Genomic DNA, 19,004 nt, shown 5'->3' with positions numbered 1-19,004 from the left:
ACTTGAAAAATGAAAAACTGCCTTGTTTACGGCTAAGACTAATGTCTAATAAGGCAGACGAAATGTAGATCATAAACAACATATATACATATCACTTTTTTAGTTCTCTAGTTTCTATAGGTTTATAGATTAGGAGATTACACCTGTTGGTTGTTACTGTAATGGCGTCACGCATTTGTTCTTCTTTTTCTGCTAGATTTTTAGCAGATTAGAACAATTTATCTAGTTCGAAGTTTCGTATGAAAACACTGACAGACACCCGCATGCGCTGTAGTAACTCGATAATCGATTTTCTCGGTATGTTGCATAAGCTAGCATTAACTTTTGTGCGATCTTTTTAGCTAGAGTATGATATCCTCTGCCTGATTAGAGTACTCACCTATACATTTAAATTATCTTTATATATGCAAATAAAATAGTTCGGACGTATTATTATTTTGTAACTTTTACTAACATCTTAATTATCAAGCTAATTAGCATGGGACTTAATGGACATAGACCCCCTTTTACATCTAGCATTTTTGACTTAAATTGGTTTCATATACCGAATAGAACTCAAAGATAAATATCACTATAATAAATGTATTTCCGGTTTTGACCAGCTCTAGGTATACGATACCCTCCAGCCGGCGGGCTAATCGTTAGTCGATGGGGTCGTCATTGCTGCAATTAAGATTAGCGATTGCGATGCGAGAAAGATTAAGCGATTTAAGATGAAAGAAAACACTATTGATAACTTGTTTACGTTATTTTTGTTCATTTGTTCATTTATGTGCAGTCTAATTGCGCTTAAACATTATTTCCTGTATATAAGAAAGGCTCGATTGACCCGCCTATAATCACATGCGTAACATTTGCATTCCTGTTTACTTGCTTTTTTCACAGTGACTATTATACGGAAATATTAATCTTACAATATGTTTATGTCTATGCTTATTTGAGAACCTTCGCGTAGGATTTCTATATGGCTTACCACCAATATAATTACATGATTTCACAAAATTAGCTACAGCTTTTTATCTCATAATATCCCATAGTAAAACATTTGTTTCGATATCATAATAGAAATAATGCCATATCAGTAGACCTCTTAATTAGTCATCAAAAATCTGTAAGACGATCCATCTATAGATGATCATTTGTAGAGGTGTATATATATACTATTCATTTTTTCGAGTAGCAAGAACGTAGGTGCATTCAAAGACCTATAGGTACAGGTTTTCTGTAATACTGGTGAAAAGTGACATACCAGATAAATATAAAGTAGCAACAATAACCAGAGTAACCAGTTAGCAAACAATTAAACATTTGGCCACTCTCCAAATAACTTACAACCCATCCACGCAGCACCTCCCAACTTAGCCTATTTCATAAAAAATGATACAGAATATGGGGTTCCCGTAGATCGTTAACGAAAGCGATTGCTAGTAAAAATCATATCTAGTATCCCGCGGAAAAAAGGAACGGACGAATTATAATTGCTACTTGTGCCGTCGTGGGTTTTAGATCTGTTGCTATGCCCATTTCGATCACATTATAATCAGTGGACTCTTTTTTCTTATACTCGATCAGCCCTTCCGGTCCGCGGTACTCGATTTCTTAAAGAATTGTAAGTATAGTTCCTATTTCCCTCAAAAGCTTCACTTTTTTCGTAAAAGTGATAACCGCTTTCTAATTATTGTGTAGATGGTCCAGCTTCTCGCTCACTTCTTAGCTGCTCTTCCGCTTGCTGTTGTCTCCACATTGATGCGTATTTTTTATTGAAGCTTAGAAGCTCCTCGTGAGTGCCCTGCTCGACAATTTCGCCGTGTTCTAGGACCATGATTTGATTTGCATTGATAATCGTCGAAAGCCGATGCGCGATTACTATGGATGTCCTGTTCTCGAGAACGTCATTGAGCGCCTTCTGCACATTCCGTTCGGTCTGTGTGTCAAGCGCGGAAGTAGCCTCATCGAGGACAATTATTGAAGGCGCCTTTAGTATTGTTCGAGCGATTGCAACTCGCTGTTTCTCGCCACCACTCAACTTCAAGCCACGTTCGCCGACCACCGTCTCATATTTATCGGGCATTTGAAAAATACTGTGGTGCAGATCAGCAGCTGCAGCTGCTGCCTCCACATCCTCGTCGGAGGCGGACGGCCGACCATAACGTATATTTTCCCGAATGGACATGTTGAAGAGAACCGTATCCTGTGGAACGACACCAATATGTGATCTCAACGATCGCTGAGTCACTGCGGAGATGTTTTGGCCATCGATGAGGATGCTACCAGATTGCACATCGTAGAAACGTAACAATAGGCGTAGTATTGTACTTTTACCAGAACCTGTGTGACCTACCAGTGCAACGGTGTGCTTATGGGGAACCACAAACGATATGTGTTTGAGGACCGTACGTTCCGGATTATACGAGAAACACACGTCACGAAATTCGATTTGGCTCTGTTCCAGCTTAAGTTCGACGGCTTCATGATGGTCAACGACCTCTGGTCGATTATCGAGCAATTCGAACATGTTTTCCATATCGGTAAACGATTGTTGAATCATACGATAGTAAGTTCCAAGAAAAGTAAGCGGCGCATACAGTTGCGCATTGTATGCTATGAAGAGGACATAGTCGCCCGCCGTGATGTCGTTGGTGCCTTCGTAAATCATATAAGCACAAAGTAGTGCTCCAATTAGTGTGCCAATGCTCGAAGTGCTACCCTGAATAATGTTAAGTAATGCCAACGATGATTGTGACTTCCATTCAGCATTCTGATACTTAGCTATACACTCAGAATACTGGTTGACCTCAATTTCCTCGGCGTTATAATACTTCACTGTTTCAAAGTTAAGCAGGGCATCAACACTTTTAGCATACGCAGCATTTTCCAAATGGTTCATTTCATGTCGAAACTTGGTGCGCCACTCAGTGAGAACGATCGAAGCTGTCAGATAGATCCCCATACATACAAAGGCAACAAGAGCAAACCATAAATTGAACGCGTACGTAAAGTAGCCGAACGCGATGACGATATCGGTTAACGCAGGGAAAATCTGGAATAATAAGTAAGAGCACAAATTTTGAACACCTGATGTGCCTCGGTCAAGGACCTTGAGCACTTCACCTGTTTTTCGTGAAAGGTGCCAGCTGATCGACAAACTGTGCAAATGGGCATAAAGTGATACTTGTGTAGCTTTAGTCGTGTATTGTTGGACTCCAAGCCATAGATATGAACGAACATTAGCCATCAAGCTATTGGCACCTTGAAACAGAAATAACAATGAAACATAGATAAGGATGTCCATCCACAGGAACTCCTTCGGGTGACCAGTTGAAGAAACCAGACCATCAACAATTTTCTTTTGCATGATCGGCGCGATGGGAGTGCAAACGCGACCAACAATCATAATTCCGAAACAAACAAAAATACTGAATTGCAGTTTAGTACTGTTTTTCGGCCAAAGAAAAAGCAGCAGGTAACGAAACTGGTGACGAAACAAGCCAGTCCACGGGGATCGCGTAGTTGATTGAACATGAAGAGTGTACGGCACCCCTGCTCCAAGAAGGTAATCTTCTCGTCGCGGTACGCCAGGCGCATGCAGTCCAATCAGGAAAAGAAGTGAGGTCACCATAAAACGAGAAGTGAATAAGGCTAAAAGGTATTTGTCTTTCGCACTGCTTAGGTGAAAGAACCATACTGGTGAATTGAAGTTTATGAAGAGAATGCTTTCGGCAACAAGTGCACCTGTCCAGAAGATTAGTAAGATAAGCCCATGACCTCCGGTCGGTACACTTGGTAAAGCAAAGTATCGCTCCAAACAGACAAGGTAGAGTGACCACAGCCAGGATAAGATGGTAAGCCCGCCCCAGACTATGTTGAAGCCGTATAGACGAAGGCCATTAACGTGAATAAAATATATAACCATCTGAATGATAACAAGAACAACTTGAAGCCATGTGAGAGCTAGTTGTAGCGTATATAAAGGTCGTTTAGGTAGAACAGCTCTCTCAAGTAGTGTTCCGTATTTTCGATACACCCACCATTCGCTGAGACCAATAATGATTACCCAGAACGCTAATGCCGATGAAGTAAGCGTATGCGTCAAACAATGGGAGAGTCCGTGGTTCGCCCAAATTGTCCATAAAGTCTCATTTGGAGGGCAATACGTGAAGTTGCTAAACACACCCATGTCGCCGCTGTCGTCCTTGGTTTCAACAGTGTTCTACGATGCCGACATTCGTCGTTTTTTGATAGCACCGCCTTGTGGCGTTGCGGTAGGTAAATCTACACGAAACAAACCGAAATCGATGGCATTCACGTACTGGAAAGGTGATTAACGACTGTAAGCTCTTCGCTGTCGCCGGAATTCACACTTATGTACAGCGGGCGGAATCTCCTTTAAGAGAAAAGGATTTATAATGCATAGCCGCTTCAATTTTGGCTTGAAACTTGTGTAGTGCGCGGTGTCACACAGATAAGAGACACGATGCTACCGACTTTGCTGATCCCGATCATAGAGGGCGTGATTCAGAAATAAATATACTCGCAGTGAAGAATCTTCGCGAACATTTTCAAGCGGCCGCTGTTTTAACACCGGCGGAGAATTTCACCGTTAACAACAGTGGTAGTGGTGGCGTGAGCAGAACATCAACATGATGAGAACACGACATAAACGCTATGTATACAACATACCTAGGGCTATTATTCGAGCGCTCAACCCTCTCTCAACGGTAACCCTTTATCGGGGCTGACGGATGAATGCATTCCAAAGGAAACGGCACCTGTAAAAAGTTTGTACGAAGGCAAACAAAACATTTGCAGATGAGAAGCGAAGGTAAATGTGAAGACGACTCAAAAAGCAACCAATTGGATTTACTATTTGCTTTTACTACTGGAACATATGATGAAATGTTGATCTGGGCGGGTAGCGAATATTGCAATCGAACTAGCACCATTTGAATGAAACCACAGTACATTTCTTCAAGATCCTTAAAATAAAAACTAACAATTGTTTTATTACCTGAAGTGAAGTCTAAGTATAAACGTACGAAATACAGTCGGAGCATCGAAGGATTACACTAAACTGTTTAAGTGAACAGATGCACTTCGATTAAGACTTTTGTTTTATCATCGCCAAAGATGAAGGTCATGATGTCTTTACAGTTGTGTTCAAAAGTGCTGTCCTTAACGTCCTAACGCAACCAAGCCAGTTTCTGGCGTTTCGACATTTCACAACAAGTTTTTAATTTTACTGAGGTATTTGGTAGCCTGTTGCCATGGAGAAAAACAGTGGTACATCATGAACTCTACCTTTAATGCTTCAAAACTCGTCCAAAGAGTTTGTGTTTTTCATCTATAAGGTAACAACCATTTTACTACATGGCATACGCCAACTGTTTTGCTAGTAAAACCGATCGCCGGCGTGTAGTGTCTGCCGATCCTTATGTTTAACTTTTTTTTTTGTTTTAATTCTTTAATTTTTTGAGGGATCTTTAAAGAAACCTGCTTTCAATGTGTTATTTGTAATAAGCATCGATTAATGTAGCGCTGAACGCCGAGATTAGTAGATTTTTTTCAATATAAATCAACAAGTGGCAATCAAATATGAGTCATCACGTTTATCCATATCGTGTTCCTGTAGCCAGATATTACAGATTAAGCTGAAAGCATTTTTTTGTCTTTGTCTCTGATTGATTTAAAAATCCCACTTCTTAATTAAAATACGATCAAAAGAAATTTTTCGACAAGCGATTCAAACGTTCCCATTCGTGTATTCGTGGTATCCATAGATAAAGTTTCACCGTTGTATGACGCAGTATTTACTAAATTCGCCATCGAAAAGCCTATCAATCATGCGCTGATCCTTTGCCTACTGATTTAGGATTTTCGGTATACAACAATATGGACCAGAAAGTTGGTGATATTGTGTTCTTCAACCATCCGTTATCAAAGCTTGAAAAGAAAGCGAGACATTTATCATTTTAACCCTCGCGTGTATGTTTATGTCTAAGCTGTGCGTGGCCTCTTTGAACTGGACAGCCGCCTACCCAGGGCGGCAGATTATAAACGAATGCGTTCACCCGTCGAATAGGATCCATCCAGCGGTACATTTATTTAGAGGCCTTCTTCATCCTCTCCTCTATTGGTTAAATGAGCTTGATGGTTGAAGCTACAAGAGCGTCACCTAGCAGCTGAACAATCAAACTCTGATCCTTCTTACTTTCATACGTCAACGCGGGAAATATCTACCAGAGGATTCTACAGAGCTTTACTTGGAGGTTCTTTGGGTCAGTTCTACAAAACAATTTCTACAAACATATTTACTCATTGTTTATCATTACTGTTGCCTAACTCTTGCCCAATCTTCAGCTAAACATAGTGCCGTTTAATCGAAAAGAAGTGTCCTCGCACTTTGGCTGCGGGGCACACCGTCTGCCGCCGGACAGTCGCTTACTCCAAGTGAGCCAAAGGAAAAGTATGAAGAACTATGAACAGCAGCAGCACAAATAGCATGAAAGTGCATCGCCGTTCTATCAACGAGTGCTGTTGCCGTTTGTTATTGTGCCGTATGCCTCTCACAACTCTGTAGAAGGAAAACTGGAGGCAGTGCCGCGCCCAACGTATAGCCTGGTTTGAAACGACAAGCGTAACAATAAAGTGAGAACGTGCGCATCCACGTTATTAACTTAAGTGTAAACTAATGTTCGTGGATAAGTGAGTTCATGATAAATTCACGCTTACTGAAGTTTTTCACAAATTCAACGGGTTTTTTTAAATAATTTTTTTGCAACAAGCGTTAGTTTTGCTAGTTGCTGCGAAATTTCTTACCGACCAAGCCATAGGCAGTTTGGTGAGATACTAATACTTGGCCGAAACGCGCTTGCTCTATCGTACTGTACAACGCTTCTTGCAACGAAAAATGCTATTCGACATTATCAACATTGTTATCTTTGTCGTCCTATTCTCAGTGGGCGGAATGATTCTTTTCGTGTTGTATAAAAGATACTGTGCCGAGTCTAATCATTATATATTTGTAAAGGACAATTCAGCCAAGGAATCCCATAGCCAGCTCTATCCCAACCTTCATCAAGTCGATGGAGAAGTAACAGCACCAGAACTTGATTTAAGCGAACGGGATGAAAAAGAGTCTGTAGAGTCGAAGGATACCCTCGACACCGAGAAGATTTCTATCCCTATGGATCGTCAGCATGAAGCAAAGGCCGTTGAGAATGATTATGTCGTTCCCAGCGAGCTCGCGAGCGTCAATGGAAAGTAAAAAGGAAAGCTTCGCTCACAGGATATAGGTGCAGCAACAGCAGCAGTTGGTGATGGTAGGAATCTTCAGCGTCAAGTACCTTCTTCTGATCGGCCGTGATCAAGGGTCGTTCAAAGCTGTCGCGTTGTCTTGGCTTAAATTGTTAGACCGCACGCCGGTATTAGATATGGATGCCTTACGGAACAGGATGATAAACGGGTAATTGTCACCGACTACGGGAAGCGTCTCTAACAGCGGCTTGACACACACCGATGCGTAGATGGTCAAGTGTGGCGATGATAGCCTACGCCAACTCTTAGCAATCTGGAGTATATCGAATATGGCTACAAGAAAAAAAATAGCTTCAAAGCGGTGCATGTTCGTGGATGTGAGTTTGCATGTTGTTATACGGACGGGCGTCTCTGTGTGCCTATATTTGTGCGTATGTTGTGCAACTTTCAAAGCGATTTTTGTCTAGTATCCTTCATTCAAGATGCAGTGGGTGCAAAAGGTTTTTTTTACTATGTAGAACCTCATTTATCTACGTTTAATCGAGCACATCTTATGTGTAGAAATATATTTTTAAGAAAAAAAAACATGTCTGCCGGCAATGCCATTACTGCACACAATAGATAGCTTCACATAAATTATAAACGAAAAATTAGAAGTACTATGGAGTCTAGAGGTGTTATTTAACCATATCTGCTGCAAGCAACTGAGAGCGAAAATTGCTGACTCCGGTAACCACGCCAGCAAATGAAAGGCTGGTCAAACGAAATTATTGCACCAATAGTAACTAGAACAGGATATATGACATTCTTGTAGTCATCACGTGAAAAAAGCGTATTGAACGTTTGCCCTTATGGGCTATAGATCCGTTGTTTATCTGTTAAAAGAAGAATCAATTTGGTTAATCATAAGTCTGATTTTATGTACAATATAATAAATATATTTAAATAAGTATGGCAAGCATGTCAACGTATCTTGCTAGCGTGATAGTCCAGATGAAACGGGCACGGCTTAAGTCAATATCCCAACTCGGTTTTCAAAAAATAGTTTATCTTTCCGTCATTGATGAGCAGTTTCTGCTGTTCTTCTAATGCGCTTCCTGTTATGCTGTTTTTAACATGAATTGTTGCCATCCAATCGAGTGGTAATATCAGCTGCATGTAGTTCGATACTCGTGTTCTACTATTACGACTGTAATAACATGCGACTAATGTTTTATGCCTTTTTCTGCACTAATGCATCTGGCGTAAGCATCCAAACAACCACACCATATTGTCGAAGTTTAAGATTGTATATAATATAATCGAGGCACGAACAGGCGTTCAGTCGTACGATGGTGATTTTATATACATATATACGTATTTGTGAATTCGTGTTTTCGTGGTGCACTACTTGTGTATTAGACTCATATACTCAGAGGAAAAAGTATTTTTACAGTGGGTATAAATAACAATCTTGTTGATCATAACACCCATCAGTCAATAAAATCATGTTATATGTCAGTAAAACTTTAGAATTTAGTAGAATTTTAAATACAACGTCAAATTATATGGACGTACTAGTACGAAATTGTCGTTGGTGTTTCAATGAATAGTTCTTATCACAAGTTTGTAGAGCAGAATCAAAGTAAAATAATGAAAAAGGAAAGTCCCACAAATATGTTCATACATGAGACTGAAGTATATCTCGATAGAACAGAAGAAATATCTCGAAAACGCGAAAAATGCGATAAAGCTGAAAAATTTGCGTATACTACTTTAAAAGTAAGCAGACGATATACGCTCCTAAATAAACGAGACTATATCTGCAAAAATATATAGCTAATGTTTTTATCTTAACTTTCTACGTTTTTGTTAGTTTGTTGTAAAAATACATCTTCTGTATTGAGCATAGAGCTTCGATTATGCAGCGGAAAATGGTAGGTGCAAAGATTCAAATGTTCATGTATTAGTATGAATCGATTCAGTAATTCTATCAGAATTTCAGCTATTTAGGTACGCTTTTCCAACAGCTAAAGCCGAGACGTTTTTGAAATTGATGATGTAATCGATTCCAAGGTATTTATGTTCGCAGCAGTTGTTGAATTCAAAGGACGTTTCTTTTATTATTTGTCAACGGAATATCGAACGGAATAATATCGAATATGCCAAAGCCAAGTGTGCTACAAAATCTATATATATCTAAGAATTACCGAGCCACAAAGTAAGAATATTTATCCATTGGAAGACTCGTATAGAGCGCTATGTGGCTTCGCTTATTGATGCCACATGGTGGTGTTTAGCTGTTCCGAAAATTTCGGCTTCCCGAACAAATTCTTCTCGTCTTTCTAGGTTATCGCTACTAGCATAGCGCTTGGTGACCAGGCAACAATCATTAAATCAGGTTAGGCCAGACGGCGATCGCTCTGAGTTTGGCTATGGGCTCAAATGGTGATCCCTGTTTTCTTACAATAAAGCAGCCTCCTCTCCTTCTGCGTACAAACATCTGCTGCTGCTGCTGTTGAGGCCATTTTCTTCTTTATGAAACCTGGTGCCTTCTCGTCCTGCCTTCTATCTTTGTATACAAAAGACTTCTCAAGAAAACCGCCGAAAGAGCTGGTCACTTCGACTTGCAACGATAGTTGCGGTCGTTTCCAGTTTTCCAATACAAAATGAATTTTTATTGGGTATGAATTAGGGGCGATAATAATTTGTTTGCTAAGCTATTAATAAGGTCTAGCTGGTTGCACTACTTTCCTTCCAATTTCTTACAGCTTATCTTAGGAAATTAGTCATGCTTACTAACACAAGAGTTGCGGCGGGAATTTCATAGAAAATAGGAAATAATTATTGCAATAAATGTACAATTCCAACATTATTTATAAAAGCAACATCTTTCAGAATGACTTTGTAACTAGTATACATGTAGAATACAGCTTAAGTGACGATATTCAAAAACACTTCTAAAACTTATAATTGTTTAGGTGAAAAGAAAGGCTGAGGTACGTCTTCGAAGAGATTTCAAAAAATAATCTATATAATAGCATATTATTTTAGAAGAAGAGGTATCCGAGGCAGTGCTAGACACGACGCTAGCGATTTTTTAAACGATAAATATTTGCACTCGGCAACCAGAATAAATAAATACACATAATTTTCAGTGGTATTTGATTGCTTACAATCAGATAACCAATTAAAGCCTTCTGCCAACTTTTAATCTGCAAACGAAGTCACATTTATTTCCTGTCTTGCATGTATTTTGTATTGCATAAATTGACAGCTTCGATAATTATGAGTACCACAGTACAACTGAAGGAAGCTGATTTTCTGTTACGTGAAGTGTCGGCGGCATTGGCAGCCTCGTAACGAATATATGCTTTTGCCTAAAAGAGATTTTTCAGTATTTTTAAATGCTTCAGTCCTTTTGCATAGGTATTCTAAATGTGCGGAGTACAAAAATACACGACCATAATCTTTTGATTTATGTTTCCACTGACAGGAGTCCGTCAGTTTTTCTCAGATCATCAACGATGTTTCACACATCCAGTGCTTACATTCATTTGTTGGCAGGAATATTCAATAAGCAAGACGACCCGTCTAAAATCGGCTGTATTCAATCCTAACAATAACGAGTCCAAACAATGCCTTATTGCAGAAGTCAAAAAAAGATGTAACTAGCAAGCACGAGCTAGGTTAACAGATTTGCCCCGTTATGCTGTGGGGAACCAACTCATTTCAATGCGTTCATTTAAGCTCAATCGAGCATTAAAAAACTAAGTAGCTTATAATTAAAGTACATTACATATCTACAGGTTACATATCTAAGATGCTACCTGGTTATATGAGTGGGTTATTACTACATACATTAGTGGCCTGCATGCGAGCTTTGCAATGGGTTTCATTATAACGCATGGTAATTTTGCTTTGGATATAGAAAGGTTCAGATCGAAGAGCCTTATGACATCTACGGCATTTATAGATTAGCTTTATCTTCTTTACTGAGCTGAACGACGGCTAAAATCAATTTTACTTTTTTTGGATCTTGAAACTCCTTTTACAACTCGCACATACATACTGTTTCGATTAAGCGTCCTGGAAAACAATAATCAAGTCCCACGGAACCTGCATGACTCGTTATGGAACCACATCAAAAAAAGCTCTTCAGAATATGCACTTCTATACATGCCTTTCTCAGGTTTTTCGACCGACACCGCTCTTGGGCTCTTTATAAAATGGCTGGCTCCCGGCAGAAAACGAAGAGTGTCTATCGTTGGATTCGTACCTATACCACCAAGCATCCCCATTGTTTTTGTTGACATAAGCTACCCACTACGTTAAGACGCGAACGTGAAATTATGCACTTGTGCAAGGTCCGTTCTTTTAATGGCCTAACAAAGCTCACTGATTTGAAAAGTTACGCTCGTTGATTGAGGTAGTACAGCAAAAATTCACGTACCTCGTACGACATCAATAAATGAAATGATTTGACCACTTTTCTGGATAATTAATAGTTAGTATAACCCAAAACACAGTTCAAACAACAGCTAATGTTGCTGAGAAAGTTCATAATGCACGCGCACGGTATCAGAACAGAAGGTTAACATCTACTATATATATATATATCCATCTACTATGGATGGTGGCCATATGGTGTAGAATTTTTCTCCGCTGCAGTCATATTAATCAGTAGACTGATCCCAATTCTAAATGAAGCTATGCATATAGCTGCAGTGAGTAATGCGGTTTTTAATGGAATAAATTACTACTAACTGGATGAGTCAGTATGCGTATGTAATAATCTATACATTGAAGCATTTACACGCCAGGAAAAGTTACGTTCCGCTTTAAAAATTAGCTCTACCTATATGCTATGTGTTTCTTAAGACACGATTATTTTTATTCAAATGCCTTTAAAAAATCGTACTGTGTAATTTTTTCGAAGCAGCTTGATATCGATAAGGATTTATTGTTCAGCTAGGAAGATTTTTATTATTTACTTGGACTTGAAAATCTTCTCATGGATATATGTCAACTGTTGTCTAGTAAACGTAACAGAAACGATCGATTCTCTGTATAAAGCTACAATTGAATTTCTGAAATTTCAACAATCGTGTGTATAAAGGCTATAGCCTATTTTCACTATAGCCTTCTCAAATTTAGTGTGCGTTTATTCTTTCAACGCGATTTTCTTTGATATGTGACACCGTTTAGGGTAATTGAGACGTGCAAACAAGTATCGACTAGTTGTTTCACGAAACAAGAGTTGCTGTTCGTTGCTGTCGTTAGCCTGCCATTAGACTCATCTCGTTCATCTAACCTCTCTGGTTATAGGCTATGAGTGGTGCTAAAAATCTCAGCTTCAAACGATATTTATTCAAACTGTTATTTGACGCTGTGCTCTTTACCTATAATTGCTACAACCATAATAAAACGAGCACCACATAGTACGGGCATCAGCTGTCTGCCGTCGGCTTGTCACTCGTCAGGTATAGTGCTATGACACGATTTTCAGTTTCCTATATATATATATATATATATATACGTAAATTGACAACCCCGATACAGATGCAAACGAACTGGCACTTTTCGAACAGCTTAGTTTGAAGGAAACCGTTAGGTCTAAAGCAACAATAAGCACGCAGCAGGCCAAAGCAGCTGGTAAAGCGCTTTAGACTTAGCTGATACCGAGATAAGTTTTAATGTGTATACTATTTATAGCCTATACTATAATAAATAAAACAGATAATACGTGTATGCATCGACTATTTCTCTTGCCAGCCACAAATGCGACAACACGTTTGGTACAGTTTGTTTTAAATTAGCATAAACTGTTGAGCTTTTTCGTCTTATAATAATTTAGTTACATTAATTGGTGCCCTGGTATATTATTTACAACAGTCGGCAATCTATAGATATGCCGGAGACGGTGCGATGGTGCGATTATTATGATGTTTCATCTACATGTTGTTTTATCTAGTTTACTATGCGGCACAGAAACTTTATAGTGCATATAACATCCTTCAAAAAAAAAGTCCAATTCATGTTAAAAGCTTCGAGCGGTTACAGGCATTTTGCGTTTGAAGCTTATCTTTAATATATTGATAATGGACACCCGACAGTAACAAGATTCGATGAACAATTCATACGGCTGAAAATGTAGCCTCTAAAGCCTGTTTGCCTACTTCTTCATTGCGGTATGGGTGCGATACGTTAAAAACAGGCAAAAATTATAATAAAAATTTGACCTTTACTGTTTTTAAATAGATTAGGGACCATTATTGATCTACATAATACTATCATATTTACGTGAGTTAATAGCGTTCCGATGCATATTATAGAAGCAGCAACTTAAATATGTTTGACAGCCCTTTTTAAAATTTGAAAATTTTCTGTTTGCATTTGTTAATGTAACCAATGAGTTTAATGTATTAGAAATAAAAGTAAAAGAAATGCAAATTAGACCTCTCAAACCGCTAACAGGTTTTTGCCACATGCTGTATACATAGATCAATATATGGACATATACGCATGAATTCAGTGAAATTTATTGATGTCATTAATGCGTTAGAAAAACTAACGTTAACATAATACACAGACAAATAGTTTGCACTTTAAATATAGCGAAATGCATGTTGTTTGTTTAACATACTTAAAATCTACTATGGTCCACAATGACGGGACCTTAGGCAACGGATAAAAAAAGGCTAGTATTGTATAATTTTAAGTAATCTTTAATGATTATCGACTCTAGAATATATCAGGTTAACTGCGTCGATTTGCAATGGATGATGAGGCCGCCCACGGACAAGAGATGCAAACAGCATGTCTTTATCTCTGTTATAATCATTATTTACCTAGTGACCAAAAATTGGGCATCAACTATTTTATTATTACAGGTAAAATGGTAAATAACTTACCGTATACACAGTGAGTTAAAACAGTCATTTCCGCGCCACTGACTTCTTAGTTAGTCTTGAACAATTGAATGAATGCACAAATGTTTTGATGAATAAATCTGCTACGTATAAATAGACGTTCAAATGCTCAGAAAGTTGGAAAATGCATCAATGTATGCCAATAAGTAATTTCACTAGCAAGAAACCGTTTTAATTTAAATAATTGAATAATAATAATAATATTAGTAATACTAGAATTAGTAATACTAGAAATTAGTAATAGTAGAATCATCAGACGGCTTTATTAATCGCTATTTTTTAATAACTGATCGAAGTTGCCACTGTAATTGGATAGGCAGTATTAGAGATTCCTTTAATGACTGCTTAAACTGTTTATTATAATCAAATGATACATTTAACGCGGTAAATTGGCGGCAATTTAGAAATTGGCATAATATTTACTTTTCTGAAATTAAGCAAAAATGTATTCGCGTTTTCTATCGCCAACAAACATGGCACTACCTAAAAGTGAATTTAAATTTTTGTTCTACATAGGTACCTATATCGATAATCTTGAAAATACTCGTATCAAATTTTATATTTCTTGTAAGTTTTACGTCCAGTATTGCCGTTAGAGATACCACTGGACCGCTCGCTCCCTATACGAACTTGGATCACATCGTGTTCCTAAGGTTAGCATGCAAATACGTTATTCACTCGGGTATTCTTGGGGCTTGTCATTTCATCTTGACGAAACAAAACCATCCTAAAATGATATGTTTTCTAAAACCCTAAAGAGTATAAAAGACGAAATGGTTTTTATCCAAACCAAAAAAATCACAATTGTGTAACATCAAAGTTTAAAAGTGGCTTAGCTCTAGTAACACGATAGGCACAAAATTGAATTTTCCGGAAAGAAATGTGTTAGTATATCCACGTTTTCATATTTTTTACTTGCTTGGTTACAATAGGTTTTTAAGATTTGTATGATAATATTGAAAAAATATAGTAAGTTTCTAAATAGCGAAACAGTCATAGTGAGTAATGAGTTGACGAACAGGTTTATTTGCAGTGGGAGAACGGGACAACCAGATAGGGGCAACAAGACAGCAAGGTCGCAGCCGTGAAATATAAGATAACCGAAGCAAGGTAATTTGAACAATGTAGCCGAATTGTTGAAACAAATACAGATAAGTTAGCTAGACCGATACTTCAAACAGAATACTTTCACAAAACAACTGTAACTTTTAACTTGAACTCGTATTCATGTCGAAGGTCTTTGAGCTCACTTTGGACTAGACTAGTTGAGGCGGTACAATTAGGCCAATGAGGCACACATAAAATAGAAAACGTTAATTAAGTACTGTATCTTTTCCTATTGTTGTAATGGAAATCGAACGGTTATGAGGTTGGATCCTTGTTTTTCCCACTGGCGTGATACGTAAACGTACTGATTTTTTAGCTCGCTTGCATCCGCATATATCAAAGTCGGTTTCACTAAAACATACTGCGACATGTGTTATTGGCAAAGCTCTATACCGATGCGGTAATTATAAGAAAACAAATAAAACGACAAAAACCAACAATCATTTACAGACTGGCCTTTGAATAGTAGCTCATTACTTGAGATTTCTTCCTGTGCTCTGTTTAACACTATAGTAAAACAATATAGAGCTGACAAAAAACAACTATTTAACTGTATTACAATCACTATTAAGAATTGATGCAAACTGCTAGCTTGCTACATTCGTGCACATACATAGCGGACTTATCGAATATAATCCGACGTCAACTCAATCAGGCAAAAAAGAGTTTACAACGAGCACGTATCACAAAAAATTTTACGTACATTAGGAGCATTTTTCAAGTAAAGTATTTATTCTGCTTCACGTAGCTTGAACATTGATCACGTCTTGAGGCTGTCGACTTGTAAAATAGGATTTCAACTGGCTTACACCGAATAAACAATCCTATAGGTTAAACAGCAGCCGGGGCATGGAACTAACTGTCTGTGCTAGCTGGACAATCCTTTGTTCTGATAGACGGAGAGCTTATCGGCAGCATAGAGCCTGTTCAGGACAATATCCTCAACGTGTACCTAATATTTAAGTGAAGTGCCCGTGCACAACCGTCGATCTGTGAATGTAAGGTTTATGTAAGTTTAGATCTAAAAGGTATGCAAACAATTGGCCAATGTAATTAAAGATATGTGATCCAAGCTTTATATTGGATCGTTCAGTGTGAAACGTAATATAGTAAATATTGACTTTTCGACTTGTTTTATTTTGACTGTTTATTTATTTTACATCGATATATCCACCACTATTATATATGACCTTCTGGCATTTGGACGGTAACTTATTTCCGGTAACGAATGTCCACGATGATTCCAAAGGCAATTTTAGTATTCTGTTCAGATTTGGATAATTTCCCTGTTTAGTGAATTTAGTGAAAAAAATGCTAATTTATAAGAACAATGTCTGGCAAGTATAGTTGATAAGAGATAACCTCCAACTGTCACCTTTTTATTTTTTGCTATCGTAATTCCTTAGGTATAAGGTCAAGCGTTGCCGTGCAATAAGAGTGGTTCACCTTTGCTCACTAATCTTAGCTAAGTGATGCAAAGTTTTTTTCTTATCATATCCTGCAATTATTGACAACACAATCTAGCCATCATCTACGAACTAGAATCTATGGCTTTATAGTGGGCAACATTTCTGTAGGATCAACAAACACCGTGAAGTCTTGCAGCAGTAAATTTTTTTAGAGTGAACTCTTGCCAGCTGAGTTGCATCCATTCATTGATGTGATCACCTCCGATCGTCGCGAAGGATCCATCTTCTATTACAGGTTACAACTTTATACGAGAATACGCCATTGGTGTAGCGTGAAAGCCAAAAGAAGCAAGCGCTACTACAGCCTCGTTTGTACTTGATCTTCGCTCAAATCATGGGTACTAATTTGTTTAGCTGTTTTAACCCGAATGGGATTTTACATTTATATAGACTAACTTTCAAGTTCGAAAACATTTATTTAGACCAACTGCGTATGATACTCTTGTAGTAAACGCTTCACCGCTCACAAAGATTATATGGCTATTCCTATTGTTGTAGTTACTGAACTGTTATAATATACTGCCACGTTTCATATCAAATAACCCGATATGTTATGCCTTATATCGTTATTTTATTTTGCTAAACGCTGATTACTACTTGCGTTGTATACAGTGTAAGATTTGGGAAAACATGAAATTGCACAATAAATGAGCATTATCATAGCTTTCAAAGGAAGATTAAAACAGGTTAGAGTCTTAGTATGAAGTGTTTCACAACTTTTCTTTTTAAAGTCTCTTTGGGCCTTAGGACGAAAACCCAGAGGGGCGCTCAGCTTCGTATCCACGCAACCTCCTAATCCATGTCCCTCTACTGCCACTGTCAGCATACTGGTAGCATTTTTCTTTTAATGGGAAATTCTTTGAATCCTTTCTTCCTCCGGTTTCCATGATTTGTCGTTTCAGGTCATAGCGGTTGCGACGTCGAAGTTGAGTATCGTTACACGCCATTAGCCATTTAGAGGCGTCGTCTCATCTGCAGTTTCTATAGTTTCTATTTTGGTCATTCCTTGAATACAATGAATGTACATGCTGGCCATTGAATAGAACAGGTACGGTGATTACTTTATGTGACTTAAAGTTGTTTCATAATTACCGCATACACGTAGTTAGCCTACAAAGTAAACTTTCTAATCATGATTAACCTATTCAAATATTGTTTTTCGGAAAATTTAATTCGTAATCTAAAGGAGTATTATTATTTGTGAGAGTTGAAATTTTTCTTACTGGAAAATACTGAAAATACGTGTACCATTGCCATAAGAATAAAATGAATTATTTTCCATTATGAATTAGGTTGGATTAACGCACAAGGACCAGCAATCTAATGCTAACTGAAAAGGTAATTTCGTTTCATAGGTAGACTCTTCTTAGTCAACTATTCGAACGCCAAATCAGATGTGTTATTCTGCAAATACAAACGGTTGTATTCCTGCTGAGGTGGATTGTGTGTGTATCCGTCTATAGTCAAGCCAACAATCTAAGGAAGCCCTGTCAGAACATATTATTGAAGTAATACCTAACTGGTGCTTAGTTACATCAGGATGGCGATGGACTGACTTGAGGAATTGGGACTTGAAGGAGTCAGGCAGACCAGGTGATATAGAAGTGACTTACAAAATTAACGGCTTTTTTATTAGAGCTATATTAGAAGACTGAAAACCAATGCTGCTCGATCATTTATCGAAGTCTGTGCATCCATACTATTTACGTAGCTTTACATTTTCTATACCTTGAAGCTCTAGCAAAAAGGCCTCCCTCTACGTTGACGACGGAGGCAATCGAAGTTTTATCTTGTTGAAAAAACACTCCCGATTGCAGGAATCAAGTAACCTACTAGAAAAAATTATCTATCTGTTTCATTAAGTGTGGGTTAGTTCCTTGTTAGATTCGACTGTTATGCCGCACACTTTTGACAGACATTTCTTGATTCAGACTGAACGGGTGAACTTTTTTGATGTCCACCACATATAAATAAAGAAAATAATATGTTTTTCTTTAATGTATCATGGCTTTTTTTTGCTTCTCTGCGATAGTCTTAAGTGTGTATGAAAGGTGCGGCGCCTTAGGTTCTTTATCGTTCTTTTATAATGTGCATACGCGTGTCGCAAAGCGGAACCTCAATCAACGGTTGTTGTTTTGATCAAAGAGAATCCAGAAAGGACTAATATATGACATTTTTTCATAACTCTTAATTGAGTATATTAAACAAGTATGTTTAGCTGTTATTATTAGAGAGTTTTTTCTGGGGATGATTGTCATCAAGC

At 38.0% G+C, this 19,004-nt stretch overlaps 1 protein-coding gene and 1 long non-coding RNA gene across 3 annotated transcripts; one reads left to right on the top strand and one right to left on the bottom strand.

Annotated features, from left to right (window-relative positions):
- Positions 1–733: 733 nt before the first annotated feature.
- Hmt-1 (ABC transporter ATP-binding protein/permease Hmt-1) lies at positions 734–4,610 on the bottom strand. The gene is made up of 2 exons (XM_022838013.2): positions 4,029–4,610; positions 734–3,040 (listed from the first exon to the last, which is right to left on the bottom strand). Exons 1-2 carry the CDS (start codon positions 4,128–4,130, stop codon positions 1,676–1,678), a joined length of 1,467 nt encoding a protein of 488 aa, XP_022693748.1. The 5' UTR covers positions 4,131–4,610; the 3' UTR covers positions 734–1,675.
- A 1,492-nt stretch (positions 4,611–6,102) lies between these two features.
- On the top strand, positions 6,103–18,828 carry LOC111263158 (uncharacterized). Of its 2 annotated transcripts, none has more exons than XR_015312177.1 (3): positions 6,103–15,275; positions 17,644–17,789; positions 18,034–18,828. It is a non-coding gene; the product is annotated as an uncharacterized LOC111263158 (long non-coding RNA). The 2 variants fall into 2 exon arrangements; XR_002682065.2 differs by having other exon boundaries at positions 6,104–12,716; positions 15,199–17,789.
- Positions 18,829–19,004: the final 176 nt, after the last annotated feature.

Source organism: Varroa jacobsoni, unplaced genomic scaffold (assembly GCF_002532875.2).
Source record: "Varroa jacobsoni isolate VJ856 unplaced genomic scaffold, vjacob_1.0 scaffold_738, whole genome shotgun sequence".
Taxonomy (NCBI): domain Eukaryota; kingdom Metazoa; phylum Arthropoda; class Arachnida; order Mesostigmata; family Varroidae; genus Varroa; species Varroa jacobsoni.
This window is presented reverse-complemented; position numbering and strand designations above follow the sequence as displayed.